The 17,325-nt window shown below is 47.0% G+C and overlaps 1 protein-coding gene across 1 annotated transcript; it reads left to right on the top strand.

The window, feature by feature from the left end:
• The first annotated feature begins 372 nt into the window (after positions 1-372).
• LOC135278279 (uncharacterized) lies at positions 373-17,325 on the top strand. The gene is made up of 8 exons (XM_064384834.1): positions 373-732; positions 2,648-2,722; positions 3,669-3,777; positions 15,324-15,429; positions 15,533-15,598; positions 15,980-16,026; positions 16,777-16,843; positions 17,226-17,325. The coding sequence occupies exons 1-8, from the start codon at positions 373-375 to the stop codon at positions 17,323-17,325; spliced, it is 930 nt and encodes a 309-aa protein (XP_064240904.1).

Here is a 17,325-nt window from a genome sequence, read left to right on the forward strand (position 1 = left end):
GGGTAGTGCCGGAGCACTCACGTTGTGACCCAGAGCAGCTGAGGAGCTTCCGCTGCTGCCAGCATCTGAGGAGCCTGTGTGCTACCAGTGCCTGTGGATCTTCCGAGTGCTGTCAGTGACCCAGGAACCTGAGCACTGCCAGGGACCGAGGAGCCTCTGAGTGACTCCAGTAAGTGAAGACAACCCTCTGAGTTCTGCCAGTGAGTGAAGAGGAGCCTCTTAGTCCTAGTGACTGAGGAACCTCTGAATGCTGTCAGTGACTGAGGAGCCTCCGAGTGCTCCCAGTGACTGAGAAACCTCTGAATTCCAGAAGTGGGAGCCAAGCCTTCGAGTCCTGCCAGCGGCTGAGAGCAGCCAAGCCCAGGAGCAGCAATGGCCGAGGTCGGACAGGAGCCATCAGCGCCACGAGCCGTGCGCGTCTGCCGCATCTGCGTGGATTTCCTGCACAACCCCGCTGCTGCCGTGGAGCCCTGCGGACACGTGTTCTGCCACGCCTGCATCCAGCCCCAGGCTGCCACCGACGCCGCCGCCACCTGCCCCACCTGCCAAGGGCCCATCGGCAGCATCCGCGTGCTGGAGGGCCAGGACAACCCAGCCCCGGTGGCCCCGCGTCGCCCCCGCCGCCGCCTCCATCCCTTCGTGGCGCGGTGGCGCCAGCGGCAGCAGCAGGAGGCGCAGGAGGATGCGGCTCCTGGAGGTGGCCGGCGCAGAAGACATGCTGATGGCGACAGGGCACCGAGCCCTGTGCCCCGCCAGCGTCCCCGAAGAGAGCAGGATGAGCTGAGAAGAAACGGGCTGGGACAGCGGCCACCGAGGGGAATTGCAGCGCTGGCCGCAGGGGACAACCAACACCGTCCCCCTGCAATCTGATTTGATGTGGACCCTCCACGGCCCGTCTGAGCTGAAGACCAGGATGCTGAGACGGGCCTCGTCTAGTTCCTTCTACCCGTTTGGGGATACTTCAAGACTGGGAGAGTAGGAGCAGTTGGAGGGAAAGCATATAGTTGTAGATACTTGGGGAGAGGGTAGTCTATTAGGATATTAGGATATTAGGATATTAGGACATTAGGATATTAGGATATTAGGATACTAGGATACTAGGATACTAGGACATTAGGATATTAGGATATTAGGATATTAGGATACTAGGATATTAGGATATTAGGATACTAGGACATTAGGACATAAGGACATTAGAACATATAGGACATAAGGACATTAGGACATAAGGACATAAGGGCATTAGGACATTAGGATATTAGGATGTTAGGATGTTAGGATATTAGCTATGAAATAAAGTTTTTTATTCCGTTTGAAACATTGGAAAGCAGTCATTCTTTATCCGCGTCGGACACATGGAAGAGTATCTCCTTTAATGTGATGTGTGTGGTGAGAGTTCACAACAGGGTACTTATTCCATGCTGATCATACATGTTCATTACAAGGTACCTCCTAGCTAATACACAAACACCACTTTCCTAGAGCTAATTTGCATGCATTCGCCTTTTACTGGAATTACTTTTTTGGTCCTGGAGGTCATCTAAAGGGGTGTCTGGTGGTCATATTCACTGACGGCTTCAGTATTACTGGTGACCTTACTTTGAACTTTTTCTTTGGGCATGCACTGTTGGTTTTAGTTATGTAGCTCACAAAAAACCCCTCTCTAGTCCTCTGTCTGTTTCTCCACTGGTTCCAGCTACATTTATCCTCCTTTGTACATACCTTTACATCCTTCTATCTTTTTTTCTAGTTAGTCCCAAAGCTTTATTCAGCAACTTCAGGGGAACTGGAAATTTCTAGTCTCTGTGTTATTTTTCAAGTCTCCCCTTTTCTTGAGACTGTCTCTTTTAGACAATCTCAATACTTCATTTTCCAGCACGAAGTGCTACAACAACCATAACAGTTTGTCCTGTGTCCAGGTTCAGACCTTATCCACTCCCCTGCCCAGCTGGATGCATCCTGTGGGGATGCCTTCATCCATGGTGTCTCTGGTCCTGTGGCATCCATGGTGGCTCTGGTCCTGGGAGCCACCTGTGTCTGTAAACTGGGGTCTTCCTCCGCCAGATGGGGGTGGAAACAGGTTCTGAACATCAGCACAGATTTTGGCTGCAGTGCTGCTGCATTGCCTGGACTGTGTCCTGCTGAAGGAGGATTTGGATGAGCTGACTGGGGTAGGGTACAGCCCTCGTGTGCAGCAGGAGGCCTCCTGCAGGATCTGTGGCTCTGTGTGTCCCTGTGTGCTCCTCTGCTTCTCCTGGCAGCAGCTTCTGTGTCTGGGGCTTGTTTGCTTGAGCTGCTCCATATCTGGTGCTTCAGGACTGTATCACCCAGCCACTGCTTGCCCTCATCCTCATAGGGTCCCTCCAGACCGACTCTAGCTGTGTGCCCTGGCTGCCCTACTGCCACAGCAGATTCTCAGGCTTTTAGGGAAATAAAACCCAAGAGAGGAACTCGCAGCTTAGGGCTTTGTCAGCAGAGCAAGGCAGAACTTGCCTTGCATTTGGGCTTCCCACCGTGACATGGAGCATGTGCTGAAGCTGGTGGCTCTTGCAGCAGCAGCATGCACTGCTGCTGGCCCAGTGGTGGGTAGGAGCAGGCTTGGAGGAGCCCAGAGTTTTAAACCACTGAAGCTCTTCAAAGTCCTGAGGTGTCTTGTTTTCTTCCTGCAGATTGTCGCCAGTATGCGAACAGGAGCTGTGAAGAATGCCTGAAAAATGTCACTGTGAGTAGCAGCAGTGAGGCTCCCAGCCTCTCACCATGCTGAAAAAGTTTCCTTCCTGGAAGCAGGGCTGGTCCCCTGCCCTTGTCCCAGACATGCTGCAAATTCCACCCACCTATGAGGGTGAGAGGGCAATCCCTCTCTGGTGCTCTGGAAGGAGGTTGCTAGAAACTGGGTGGGTTTTGTTGTGTGCTTTTTGATTAGAGTAATGGAATTGCTGAGCTGCTTCCTGATGGATGGACGATGTGCTTGGAGAAGGGACTGAGTGGGCTGGGCTGGCTGGTCAAGTTCCCCTCCAGCAGCTGGGCCGTGGCACTGGCTGGGTGCAGGATGTGTGCTGGTGTCCTGCCAGTCCCTGCTGCCTTATCACAGATATCAGCAAACTTGAACTTGAGTCAGATCTTGCAGCTGATGTAGCCAGAACCAGTTTGACCAAACCCCTACTGAATGCTGGGGTTGGGGATTGGAGCCACCAGGAGAGGAGCATGCAAAGCTCTGCAGATGGTCTGTAGTGGCTGGGCACATGCACACCTCTCCTGCTCATCAGCTTTGTGTGTGTAGAGCGCTTTGTCTCAAAGGCTTTCTTCTTATCTCAAAAATAAACGTAAAGGATTTGTGTTATTAATGGTGGGATTCTTAAGGCTGTCCTGGGCAGGGCCAGTAGTTGGCTCAATGATCCTTATCAGTCCCTTCCAGCTCAGGACAGTCTACAGTTCTAAGCCAGGAGAAGGATTCTCAGCATCTTTACTTGCTCTAGAGCTCTGCGCTCCCCTCTCCTGCCTCTCCTGGTGTGATCTGTGCTCACACAGCTCTTACTCCTGAGCGCCCTGTTGCTGCTGGGTGCTGTCTCGTGAGCCAGCAGAGGTGGCCCTGTGCTGTGGCTGCCAAGCAAAGCGAGGGTCGCTGTCAGTGCAGCAGTAACGCTGTGCTGCCTGCTCCTGTGTCCTAGTGCCTGTGGTGTGCCAGCAGCAGGAGGTGCATGGAGTACCCCGTCCGAAGAATCCTCCCGCCGGCCGACCTGTGCGAGCTCCGCTCGGCGCGCTGGGGAGTCTGCTGGGGTGAGTGCCAGCCTGGCTGGTGGCTGTGACAGTGCTTGCTGCTGTGGGAGGTTCCCCTGCCTCCCAGCTCTCTGCCAGTGTAGCAGTGACAGGCTGAAGGCAGTCAAGGTTCTGCAAACTTCCTGAAGCGTGGGCGGGGAAGCAGAGTATGAGCAGTTCCCTGCCTTCTGGCAAGTAGGACCTGTGAGGATTTAGCTACTCCAAAATACATCCCTTATGCTTTGGTGTGATGGAGGCTCCAGACATGGCTAGCGCCTGGGAACAGGAGTGGAAGGTTCTCTGTGGGCCTCTGCAGCCCTCCTGGTGTCTGAATCCCAGATCTCTCCTCTGCAGCTGGCAGGTCACTCTGTGCACTGCTTCTGGTTCTTCACGTGGCTGCTGTCCCAGGTGGGCTCCTGGAACCAGAGGTGTGATGACTTCTCTGGGAACCTGTGTGTGCTTCTAGTGCTGAGTGTACCGTGGTCCTGCTCAGCTCTTACCCACCTGAGAAAAAACCTCTTCTAAAACTACCCCTGCACATGCAGGTCTCCTCTGGGAGCTTTCTCTGGTGGGCAGCTGCTCTCCTCCCTGCTGCTCTGTTTTCTGAAGGATTTCTGGAGAGATTGGTGCCTTGTTTAGACCAAGCTTAGTGCATGTTCATGCTCATACATGTGGGAATCCATGGGATTAGAGGATTTTAGAAAAGGTGGGAAAAAGAAAGGCCGCAGAGACAGTAAGGATAGTGAAATGCTTAAGCAGCAGAAAAGAGATATCAGCAGTAGCGAAGACATGAGAAATAGAACAATAAAGCTATGTAGTTTGGCTTTCTAAGTTGCAAAAAGGTATATTTTAGTAAATATTTAGAAGGTTAAATATGAATAGGGCTCTGTGCTTTGTCTTTTATAAATGAACTATTGTATGAGAGGTAAAGTTGCTATTGTTTTAACCAAAGCTACTTGTGCTTCATGTGGTTGGATAGAACGTCAATATGCTTTTGCTCTATGTAATTGGCTGAAACTAGGTCTGAAACTATCTTATAATATGTTGTAACATTAAGTTTCTTTGGCCTTCTGTCTGGATAGGGAGCTGCTCGCATCGATCCATTGCCATAGCCATGTAATGAGACTGATGCTTCTTAAATAAACAGCTCACGACGCTGTTCAGGTGTGGTCCCGTTCCGTTCGTGTCTGTAAATAGTTGCCGGCGTCAAATGGTGCCCCTCTGTGAGGAGGACTTTAGACTAGAATAAAAAAGAAAATCTTGGATAAACTCGGGCGCCGGAGACCCAGGAGGAATACTTCATCCCCTCGTCTTCTACATCTCATGTCTTTGTAAGTAATCTTTTTCTAGGGGCTTCCTGGGTGACGAAAATGAAAAATCATTCATCTAAAACAGAATGGGATGTTTTTTACCGGCTTGAGAAAATGTTACAAGATGAAGGACGTTCAGATATCACAAAAAATGAACTGAAAGACTTATTAGTCTGGGTAAAAGCGAACACTCAAAATATAGACTTGCAGTCTGCTTTTACCTTTGTTTTTTGGGATCAAATAAAGTGGAAAATCTATAATCTGTTCTCTCTCAAAAAGGACGAGACTGTATACAAATTCATGCCTGTTTCCAGGGCTTTGTTAGAGTGTTTTAAACAAACTGATGGTAATACAGACATTTCCAAACAACAGAACAAAATATCTTGTTCAGATGCTTTAAATCCACGTAATACCGAGTCACTGTCCTTTTCTGTGGAAGTTTCGGGTTCCACTCCGAGTTCCTTTCCTTCCAAAGCGTCCAGTGTCATGTCTTCCGGAGACGGCGAACCGGAACAGCTTCCATCTCGGGTCGCGTACCCTGTTTCTTCCAGGCTTGTCAGCGTTTCTGCAGCTGAGAGCAGTCCTTCACCCCTCCCTCTGGGAAAAAATGAACTTTTGCTGTGTCGGGAAAGTTGTTCGGAAATTTTGTTGCGTTCCGGGAATGAGAATGTGCGCGAGTTCTGTTCGGGGGTGGGTGCGAGCCGCGTGAAGGTGGTAGATGATAATTTGCCGAGGTTTCGTGATAAAGGAATTGCATGTTCTGAAACTGTACAAGCAGAGTTGGCCGAAACGGGCTTGGGATCTGTTTTGCCTGGTCGGGGAACTGTGGGGGTCACTCCTGCCACTGTTTCCTCTTCTCGTACAGACACCCCTTTGGGTTTGATTCAGGCGGGCTGTGTGTGTTGTCATTCGAAAAATCCTTTTCTAGTGAATTGTTCTGTTAAGCCTCTGCCAGGTTTTTCTGTGGCTCACCAAGCTTTTGGTACAGAGGATGAAATAGCTGTAGCTGTGACTCTGCCTTCAGAGAACAGGGCAGGGGAAGAGATAGAGGCAGCAGTCGACAGCCAGGGGTTTGAAAAGAAAGTAGGAGATTTTCGAAAGGTCCCTGTTGAAGCGTCGACTGAGATTTGGAGGGATTTGAAATCTGTCTCATTTGTTGGTGAAGGAAAAAATAGCATTTCAAACCTGCAGTCTAATGTTGGTAACCCTCCAGCTGAGTCCTCGCTGGCAGGGAGACAGTGTGAAACATGCAGTAAGGTTTTAGAAATTATCAGAGATAAAAATTCAAGGACAAGTAGCCAAGCTGAGACAAATTTTGGATTTTTTTCCACAATCCAGAGAATACAATTCCTCCCCGGCCCCTCTTGGGAGGGCTCCGGAGGGGGCGTGGTCCATGGTTGAGCCCGCCTCTGTCCCTCTGGGCAGGGCTCCAGGAGAGGCGTGTTGTTCAGGTGTCTCTGCTAGGAATTCGGAGGCGAGTTCTCCCGCCCATCCTGGCAGAACTCCTGGGAAAGTTCGTTGCTACAGCAACGTCCCTGCCAAGAATTCGGACACTGGCAGGGTTCCCGGAACAACCACTGTCAGTGAAACTGTCAATTCTAACCCTGATCCTCCTTTAAAGCTGCCGGACTGGTCTAATATTAATCAACAATTAGAAAAATATTTGGATTCAAAGAAACAACTCCTTGCATTACCTGTAAGATATGGTCGTAATGATGTTAACCCTAGATATGAAAGTCTCTCTCACCATGATATAAAGGAATTACGTCAGGCTTTGAAAGAAAGTGGGTTCTCTTCTCCTTATTTTAATAGTGTGTTGAAAAGTACTTTTAATTCTCACGATTTAGTCCCTGCTGATTGTCGAAATATAGCTTCACTGATTTTAACCAATTCACAATACCTTCTATGGGAATTACAATGGAAAAAACTTCTTAATAAGTTGGTTGAAAAATATGCAAATACTGATCATGCAGATTTAGATGTTGTTCAATTAGCAGGCGATCCACCTTACCACAGAGCAGAAAATCAAGCAGTAGATTTGCCTCGGTCTGTATTAGCTGATATTAAAGATGCTGCTAGGGAAGCCTTATTTTCAGTAGAGCTGGCACACATGTAAATTCTTATACCTTGATTAAACAAGGTGAAACAGAATCCTATGGTTCTTTTTTGGATAGACTAACCCAAGCAGTTGAAAGGCAATGTCCAGATGAAAAAGCTCGTTCTTATATTGTCCAAAACCTTGCTTTTGTAAATGCTAATGATGAATGTAGAAAAATTATTTTAGCTTTGCCTGATGAGCCTCCAACTGTTGTGCAGATGTTAACAGCATGCAGCAGAATAGGTGGATCACAACACCTTGCAAATTTACAGGTCAATACCTTAGAAAAAACATTAGAAGATAATTTGGCAAAACGAATGGATAAATTTGAAGAGTTTTTAGAAAAAAAGCTTGGGGAAAATTCTGTTAACACTGCACAGTTGGAATCTGATAAAAGGTCTTGTTTCTTTGCTTGTGGTAAACCAAATCATGTTAAAAAGGATTGTCCTGCGAAAATATTTCCACCAAAACAACTTTCTGTCTGCCCTCGATGCCGAAAAGGGAGGCATCTTGCTAAGCATTGTCACTCTCTTTTTGATATCGATGGCAAGCCTCTGTCGTTAAACTTCAAAAACAGCGCGCATTATCACCGCGCTCAGACACAAGTAGTGGTACCCCCTGGCAACCAGGTACCCACTCAAATGGTAATGGTACCTCAGTCATTTGTGCCTCAATCAACCAATCCACAAACGATCCCAGCTCAATATCCTCGAGCACAAGGATCGAATTGGCCTGCTCAAAATTAATTCCTCTATTAAACAATTTATGCTGGGTGAACATTCCTACTGGAATTGTCAATCCTTTTCTACTGTTGTTTCAGTAAACTCTAATGAAGAGCTAAAGATTTTAGCTCTTGCACTTGAAGTTCCTATGGTAATTCCTCCAAAAACACCTATTGCTATTGCATTTCTGTTTCCTGTGAATAACCACAAGCAAAACAATTTTCCAAAGAATTCAATCATGTCTGTACCTTCCAGTACCTCAGGTCCAGAGGTCTTTTGGGTGCAATGTTTGGACCGTGACCGACCTCAATTAACTTGTAGCCTGACTCACTGTGGTAAAACAATCAATGTTACAGGCATGCCAGATACTGGTGCAGATGTCACTGTAATTTCTCACATGTTTTGGCCTAATGACTGGAATTTAGTAGCTCCTTCAGGTTCCCTCACTGGGATTGGAGGTGCTACTGTGTGTCTGCAAAGTGCATCCATGATTAACATTACAGGTCCTGAAGGAAAGACTGCAGCGGTGCGTCCTTTTGTTGTTCAGAAGCCTCTCACCGTCTGGGGAAGAGACGTTCTTTCCCAGTGGGGAGCGAAACTGGAAGTGTAATGACAGCCACGTTGAAACCTGCCACTTTAAAGATTACCTGGAAAACTGATCATCCTATATGGATTGATCAATGGCCTTTGACAGAGAAAAAATTAAATATCCTTAATAAATTGGTAAAGGAACAATTACAGCAGGGTCACATCGTCCCAACAAACAGTCCCTGGAATTCACCAGTCTTCGTCATCCACAAGAAAACATCAGACTCCTAGAGATTGCTTCATGACCTGAGGAAGATCAATGAGGTGATCGAAGACATGGGACCTCTTCAACCTGGACTGCCTTCTTTATCAATGATCCCAAGACACTGGCCTCTCGTCGTCATTGATTTAAAGGACTGTTTTTTCCACATTCCACTTCATCCTGATGATGCTCCAAGATTTGCTTTTTCAGTTGCTGTCATCAATCGAACGGAACCCGTGCAGAGATATCACTGGAAATCACTGCCACAAGGGATGAAGAACTCGCCTATAATTTGTCAATATTTCGTCGCCCAAGCTTTGTCTCCTGCTCGACAGAAATTTCCAAAATCCGTCATTCTACACTACATGGATGATTTGCTCATCACAGCTTCAACGCAGGAAGAGATGGAGCAAACCCGTGCTTGTGTTGTTGCTGAAATCCAAAAGGCTGGACTTGAAATTTCTACAACAAAAATCCAGGAAGTTCCACCCTGGAAGTATCTGGGATGGAAGATGACTGAAACGACAATAACACCGCAGAAGATACAGATCCAGACCAGTGTCAACAACCTGCAAGACTTGCAACAACTTTTGGGAGAAATCAACTGGGTCAGACCTGTTTTGGGAATCACCAACGATGAACTGAGTCCACTTCTCGATCTGCTAAGAGGAAGCTGCGACATCACTTCCCCAAGAACCTTAACCCCTGAAGCTCGTGCTGCACTCGACAAGATCACAGAAGCTCTCCAAAGAAGACAAGCTCATCGCTGCATTCCTGAAAAACCTTTCTTTTTTGCAGTTTTAGGAGAAAAAATGCAACTTTGTGGTCTCATTTTTCAGTGGGACCCTTCTGAGCCTGATCCTTTGTTAATCATAGAATGGATTTTTCTTCCCTACAGGTCTCCAAAGACAATTTTCACAGTCTTAGAAATGATTGCACAAATTGTAATTAAGGCCAGAACCAGATTGTTAACTTTAGCAGGCCAAGAATTTGCAGTTATCTATTTGCCATTGAAAAAAGACTATCTTCATTGGGCAATGCAAAATTCTGATGATTTACAGTATGCTTTCTTGGGCTTCTCAGGTGCTTGTTCTGTTCACTACCCATCTCACAAACTATTGCAGGCAAAATTGAGTTTTAGAGAAAAACCTAAATTAAGTGAAGAACCTTTGAATGCAGTCACTCTCTTCACTGATGGCTCTGGCAAAAGTCACAAATCGGTCATAACTTGGTTGAACCAAAAAACTAATGCTTGGGAGTCAGACATTCAAATAGTAGAAGGGTCACCTCAGATTGTTGAGCTTGCTGCTGTGGTTCGAGCTTTTCAGCTCTTTCCTCAACCACTTAACTTGATAACAGATTCTGCTTATGTTGCTAATGTAGTTAGGAGATTAGAAGGGTCAATTTTAAAAGATGTTAGTAATGATACTTTATATCGTTGGCTTTCATGTCTTTATACAACTTTGCAATATAGAACTAATCCATATTTTGTTTCTTACATCAGGGCTCATTCTTCTCTTCCTGGATTTTTAGTGGAAGGAAATGCGAGAGCGGACAAACTGACGATGGTCATTTCAAACACTTTGCCAAACATTTTTGAACAAGCAAAACTGAGTCATGCCTTTTTTCACCAAAACGCTCAAGCACTTGTGCGAATGTTTCAAATTACTAAAAGTCAAGCTAAAGCTATCATCAATACTTGCCCTGACTGTCAGCTTGTGCAACCTCCTGTTTCCACAGGAGCAGTCAATCCACGAGGTTTGCAAAGCCTGCAGTTATGGCAAACAGATATCACTAAATACCCTTCCTTTGGCAAATTTAAAAACATTCATGTTTCAGTAGACACGTTCTCTGGTGCAATGTTTGCTTCTCTTCACACAGGTGAAACAGGCAATCACGCCTGTCATCATTTTCTGCAAGCTTTTGCTTCATTGGGTGTACCCCAAGAAGTAAAAACTGACAACGGTCCCGCATACATATCTCAAAAATTGGCCACATTTCTAAAAGAATGGGGTGTTCGTCACATCTTTGGTATTCCTCACTCTCCCACAAGCCAAGCAATTATTGAAAGGGCACATCAAACACTAAAACGCATTTTAGATCAACAGAGAGGGGGAGCAGAGGTCACACCTCAGATGAGACTGAACAAAGCTTTGTATGTTTTTAATTTCCTAAACAGTTCATTTGCAGAACCTGATCCACCAATTTTTAGGCATTTTTCAAATAACACTCAGGCAAAACTGAAAGAAAATCCACCTGTTTTAATTAGAATCCCTGAATCTGGACAAATTGAAGGTCCTTTCCGATTAATAACCTGGGGCAAAGGGTATGCTTCTGTCTCTACAGGTGCTGGAATTAGGTGGGTCCCCGCCAAGAACGTCAAACCATATGGCACCCCAGAACGTGTTGACGAGTCCAGAACCGAGGAAGCAAGTACGCAGACGTGAGCCGAGCAGAGGGATCCCGGTTCACGCCTGACGTTCCTTGTGCATCGGTGGAACCTGCAAACTCTGATTTTGTGTTAATGTTATCTATAAGTGTGTCAATTGTATGTCAAATGTTTGTTTTTTAGAGCTGATTTTTGGCAAAAGTTTAGGTTTTTGTTTTTGTTGAAAGCAAAATTTTAAAAATTAATATATATGTAAGGATTCTGCCAAAACTTAGTTCATGGATAAGATGAAGCAAATGCAAGTTGTACGTTGGTATTGGTGGGTTATAATTTCCTTTTGTCGTGCCGATTTGCCTGTGGAACAACCGAAAAATAATGTTTGGGTGACCTTAGCCAAGGCAGCCAGCTCAGATACCATATGTTTGTCAAGTTCGGAACCAGAAAAACCTTTCTCAACCTGTCTGGTTGGTGTGCCAGTAAAAGAGTTGCCTTTAGTCAAAAAACAATCCAATGGTAAGCCAGGTGAAATTGACAATGGGAACAATCCCACAGTAAATTGGAACGTTTGGGCCAAAAAACTTCCTAGGGCAGCTTCTGAACCCCAAGAATTGGAAATCCTTGGTTCTTAGACAATGGATTTTTGCTTTACCTTCATAGCTAATGCTTGGCAAAAAGGTGATCCTCCAAATTTCAATGTTACTCCTCATTACTTTGCATATAGAAATTTGAGTTTTTGGTGCAATTCTTCAAACAGTTGGGATGTGATTCCTGAGGCTGACCTATATCCACGGCAATTGCCTAAGGGATATTGGTTCATTTGTGGAGACAGGGCTTGGCAAAGCATTCCAGCACACCTTGAAGGTGGCCCTTGTAGCATTGGGATGCTCACTGTAATCGCACCCTCAGCTAAAGCGGTCATGAAAAGGAAACAAAGGAGAACAAGATCTGCTCATCGTTATGATGAGAACTGTCAGAGTGATTTCATGCCTTGGAAAGCTGCAAGAAGGGTTTCAGCAAGTATATTTTTACCCCAATTGACTTCAGCAGTAGCTTTGAAACAATTAGATCGAGTTGGGTGTTGGCTGAGCAAGCAAACGAATGCCACATCCTCTGCCATTAGTGATATGTTGACCGATGTTGATAGTGTTAGACATGCTACCCTTCAAAACAGAGCAGCAATTGACTTTCTTTTACTGGCACAAGGGCATGGTTGTGAGGAATTTGAAGGACTGTGTTGTATGAACCTGTCCGATCATTCGGAATCCATTCACAAGAGCATACAAAAACTGAAAGATTTGACAGCCCAAATTAAAGAGGATAGTGAATCCTGGTTGGATGATCTGTTCCAAGAATGGAGCTTTGCACCTTGGCTAAGGCAACTTTGCAAGATAGGTCTCTGTATATTGGGTGTTTTGGTAATGATGTTGATAGTAATCCCCTGCATACTTCAGTGTGTGCGACGGATGATGAACAAAACAGTCAAAGAAGTTTTTGTCATACAAGAGAGAGAAATAAGAAGTAGAAGCACAGAGAGTGTTAGTAATCTCAGAGAAATGACGGATGAAGGTATAGAAATGGAGGAGGGTTTTGAGTTAAGACCCTGGAATCGACAAGAACTTTTTGAACAATGACTTATAACTATTGTCAGACATGATTCATATCTTTTCACTGACTGGGCCTTCACAGCATTAAATTGCTGTGCTGTAACATAGCGATGATTAGAGTCTGCAAGAATAGGCCTCAAGCAGATAGTAAGCAAAAGTGTTATAGTAAGGCTATGAAACGCAAGTAGTGGACGACATGGTTTTGAAGATTTCTTTTTGAGTCAGCAGAGAGGGGGAATTGTGGGAATCCATGGGATTAGAGGATTTTAGAAAAGGTCGGAAAAAGAAAGGCCGCAGAGACAGTAAGGATAGTGAAATGCTTAAGCAGCAGAAAAGAGATATCAGCAGTAGCGAAGACATGAGAAATAGAACAATAAAGCTATGTAGTTTGGCTTTCTAAGTTGCAAAAAGGTATATTTTAGTAAATATTTAGAAGGTTAAATATGAATAGGGCTCTGTGCTTTGTCTTTTACAAATGAACTATTGTATGAGAGAAACAGTTGCTATTGTTTTAACCAAAGCTACGTGTGCTTCATGTGGTTGGATAGAACGACTGTCAATATGCTTTTGCTCTATGTAATTGGCTGAAACTAGGTCTGAAACTATCTTATAATATGTTGCAACATTAAGTTTCTTTGGCCTTCTGTCTGGATAGCGAGCTGCTCGCATCGATCCATTGCCATAGCCATGTAATGAGACTGATGCTTCTTAAATAAACAGCTCACGACGCTGTTCAGGTGTGGTCCCGTTCCGTTCGTGTCTGTAAATAGTTGCCGGCGTCAATACAGCAGCCAGCTTTTGGGGGCTGGAGAAGGAAGGAAGCAAGCTGGGACCTGGTTGCACTCACCCACCCCCTTGATGAGGAGCCTGGAGCTGAATTGCCGTTGCCTGTTATCTTTTGTGCTTGAGGCTGGGCTCTGTCTGCCCACAAGAGTTCAAACTGCTCTTATGCTTGTGGAAGAAGAATCTCCTCTTTGTGAGCCCTGTGGTATGCTTTTCTGAAACTTCTGTAAGACCTTGAAGTGCTAGTTTTGATGTGAGTAGCTTCGAAGATCACATTCCTTAGCTTGCAAAACTCGCTATAGAGAAGATTAGTCCTGTGGGAGATTAGCTCTTATGTGATTCTGCATTTTTGGTGTGTGTGACTTAGCCTCTGTCATCAGCTGGAGGAGTGCTTGGTGCTCTGCCTCAGACCTCTCTGTGTGGGAAGGGGGGAGCTGAACCCCAGGCTCATCCTGAAACCCCAAAAGGGTTTCAGAAGCACTGACGCTGCTGGAGTCAGCTCAGGCTGGAGTACCTAAAAGAGGATCTCTTTAGAACAGATAAAAGGAAGAAGTTTCTTACAATAAGGGTGATGAGACAGTGGCACAGGTTGCCCAGAGAGGTGCTGAATGCCCCATCCCTGGAAACGTTCAAGGTCAGGTTGCATAGGACTGTGAACAGCATGGTCTAGTGGAAGATGGAGTTGGACTAAATGACCTTCAAGTGCTCTGAGCAGGTTCAGGTGCACTGAGATTTCTGTGGCCTGGCTGTCGTGTGCAAAGTGGCTCCTAAACAAATATTTCCACAGGCACAATTCTGTGAACAGCCTGAACCACACTTGGAAGAACCTCCTCTTTGTTGTTGCCTGAAATCCTTGGCATGTAGATGTGTCAGTTTAGGCTGGTGTCTCTACTGCCATTACTGCAGGAGCTGAGTGGGATGAGCAGGGACCAGGGCTCACGGCTGCTGCCTCGCCATGTTCCAGCAGGCTTTGTTCTGTGTGTGGGCAAGCAGAGCCCCCCAGCCCTGGGGAGACGTGGTAGTCAGGTGCAGGAAGCAGGACTTGGCCCTCAGCTGCCTGAGCAGCACTGCTGGCCCCAACCTGACGGATTTTTTTTCAGTTTATCTCTTGCCCAAGGACTTCAGATGCCGCTAAGTGCTCATCTCATCAGAGATGTCTTCTGAGGCTGGCTCCCATGGACAGTAATTCCTCCCTGTCAGAGATGATTCCTTAGCCCTGAAGCCTTCAGTTGTTGGGTTTTTTCCCTCAATGGTTACTTTTTACCTGGATTAGTGATTAAGATAGCTTTGCTCCTGTTTCTGCCAGAGGAGTTTGACCTGAGTGCATTTCTCCCTGCCAGTAACTGAGCGCTCCTGTTAGCAGGGACATGTGCTCAGCTGGTGTTTATTTGTGGCTACCAAGACTTGTTATGTCTACATAGGTTTATCTACATTGTTATCCACAGCTAACAATGTCCATTTGCTTTCCCAGGTGGCTGCACATCTCCAGCCCAGTGACTGAAGCTGCTGGTGACAGTAGCTGTATGTTCATAAACAAGATCAGAGAAAGTGGCTGTAGGATAAGAGGAAATGGCCTCAAATTGCACCAGAGGAGGTTTAGGTTGGATAGTAAGAAAAAGATTCTTCACTCAGAGGGTGGTCAGACAGTGGAACAGGCTGCCCAGGGCAGCGGTAGCATCCCTGGAAGCATTCAAAAAACACAGAGCTGTTGCACCTGGGGACATGTTTACTGGAAGACCTGGCAGTGCTGGGGGAACAGTTGGACTTGATGATCCTTGAGTGCTTTCCCAACATTAATGATCCTGTGATCCTATATTGTAACCCTATATTGTGTCTGTGTGTGCTAAACACGTTTTTGTCAAATCCTTCAGTGAACTTTGAAGCCCTGATCATTGCAATGTCCGTGGTGGGAGGAACACTTCTGATCATGTTGGGGGTCTGCTGCTGCTGCTGCTGTTGTAAGAAAAAGAGCAAAAAGTAAGTATTGGGGGGTGCCCTGATTGTGGAGCAGCTCAGATGCAGCCGTGTGCTGCTGCAGGACTGAGTGCTGAGTGCACTAAGGGGTTTTTCTGTCCACCAGGCCGGACAAGGATGATGAGAGAGCAGCCAGGGAGCGGGAGAAGAGGCGGGTGCGGCAGGAGGAGAGGTGAGTTTGTACCACAGGCCCTGAGGCTGCAGGATGATTTGGCTGCTGTCTGTGCCATCAAATGTGATGCCAGGAGGCACATGGGGCTCAGCACATGCAGTCAGTGGCTGCTTCAGCCCTAGCTCACACACAAGCCTCATTGGGAGTGTCACGCCGGGGTGACTCGTGAATGTAGCATCACAAGTTTTGTGTATGCAGCTCCCTGAGGGCTGCTGATGTGTGGGCTCTGGTGGTCCCCAGAGACTCCCTGAGGTGGCAGGCTGAGCAAACCTGCCAGCCTGGAGCTCCCTTGTTTGGGAATAAGCAAGGAGCTCTGGCTCTTCTTGTTCCCTTTTGTACCACCAGTCACTGACTCATGGCTTTTTTGTTTGCCTCTCGCAGGAGAGCAGAGATGAAATCACGGCATGATGAAATCCAAAGAAAATACGGTACAGTGCTGACATGAGTGATTCAAACTAAGCTTTAGATGAAGCAGCCTCTGTAACTGTGCTCCTTGCCATGGTTACAGCTGTAGATGAGACCTGGCCAGCAGGGAAAATATGGTCCCTGCTTCTCTTGGCTCAGAGTAAGTGTAGAGATGCTGGGGTCATGGTGTGTGAGCCCATACAAGGGCTATTTTTCCTGGGCAGGGAAGAGGAAGTGTATAATGTTCTCCAGAATGTGTTCTCCAAGCTTACCACGTGGGAGAAGTTGATGGAGCTTGACTAGAAGGTAGAAGCAGAAGCTGGCAGACACAGCACCATCATAATCCTGTTACCCTTCAGACACAGCCCTCCAGTAATTCTGTGGTGAGCCAGCAGTCTGGGGTGTGGGGCCAGGTAGGAATCAGAATGCCCACACCTGCAGGAGCACAGAGCAGGCACCAATCCCACCCCAATCCCTCTGCTCCTCTGTGCCAGCAGTGGTGTCTCAGTCCCCTGGGGATGGGAGTGCACAGCCTCCCTCCTGGGGCTGAACTGCCCCTCAGGTGAGTCCCACAGACCTGGGCCAGGTCTGGACCTGCCTGAGGAGAACATCAACTTGGAAGTTGCACTGTCCCTCCAGCCTGCCCACTGGAGCTGCCGGGGGCTCTGCCAGTGTCTGGCTGTGGAGCACTTGGGCTCATGCATGCTGCACTTGGTGGTCTCTGGCTTTGGAGGGGCTGTAGGGAAAACTAGAGACCTTTCCTCTGCCTGCAGCTGCTACCCACTGCAGGTCCAGGTTAGGCAGGAGATTCCAGGGCCTCTGGATGGGCTGGATCCTTTAGGAAAGAAAGAGCAGGCAAAGCTGTGCCTGAAGGAGCTCTTGGTATGGGAAGCATCTGCCTGTGGAAGGGCTGTGCTCTGGGTCTGTCTTGCCATGTCAGGGTTGTCTTGCTGCAGCCTAACCCCAGAGTTTGCAATCTTGTCCTTTGTGGCTCTTCTTCAGAAGTGTTGAGCTGGGAAAGCATCAAACAGCATGGCACATGGCTTGTTGCTAGCCCAAAAGTCAGCCCCATACCCTGCCTTGCCATTTCCCAGTCTCGATGCAGGAGCAGGGAAGCAAGTCTAAGAACAGTTTTAATTTAATTTGGGTCTGGGCTCTTTGCTTGTAATCCAGTCTGACAGAAGGGCTGTGTAGAGGGGAGAGCTCTGGAAGATTAGGCAGGCTGCTTGACCTGGACTGTGCATGGCCTGCCTGGGAGAGGAATTTGCCATCAGGTCAAGCTTCTCAATGGATGTCTCCTCTTGTGCAGAAGGGGAGAGTGA

Source organism: Passer domesticus, chromosome 11 (genome assembly GCF_036417665.1).
Source record: "Passer domesticus isolate bPasDom1 chromosome 11, bPasDom1.hap1, whole genome shotgun sequence".
NCBI lineage: Eukaryota > Metazoa > Chordata > Aves > Passeriformes > Passeridae > Passer > Passer domesticus.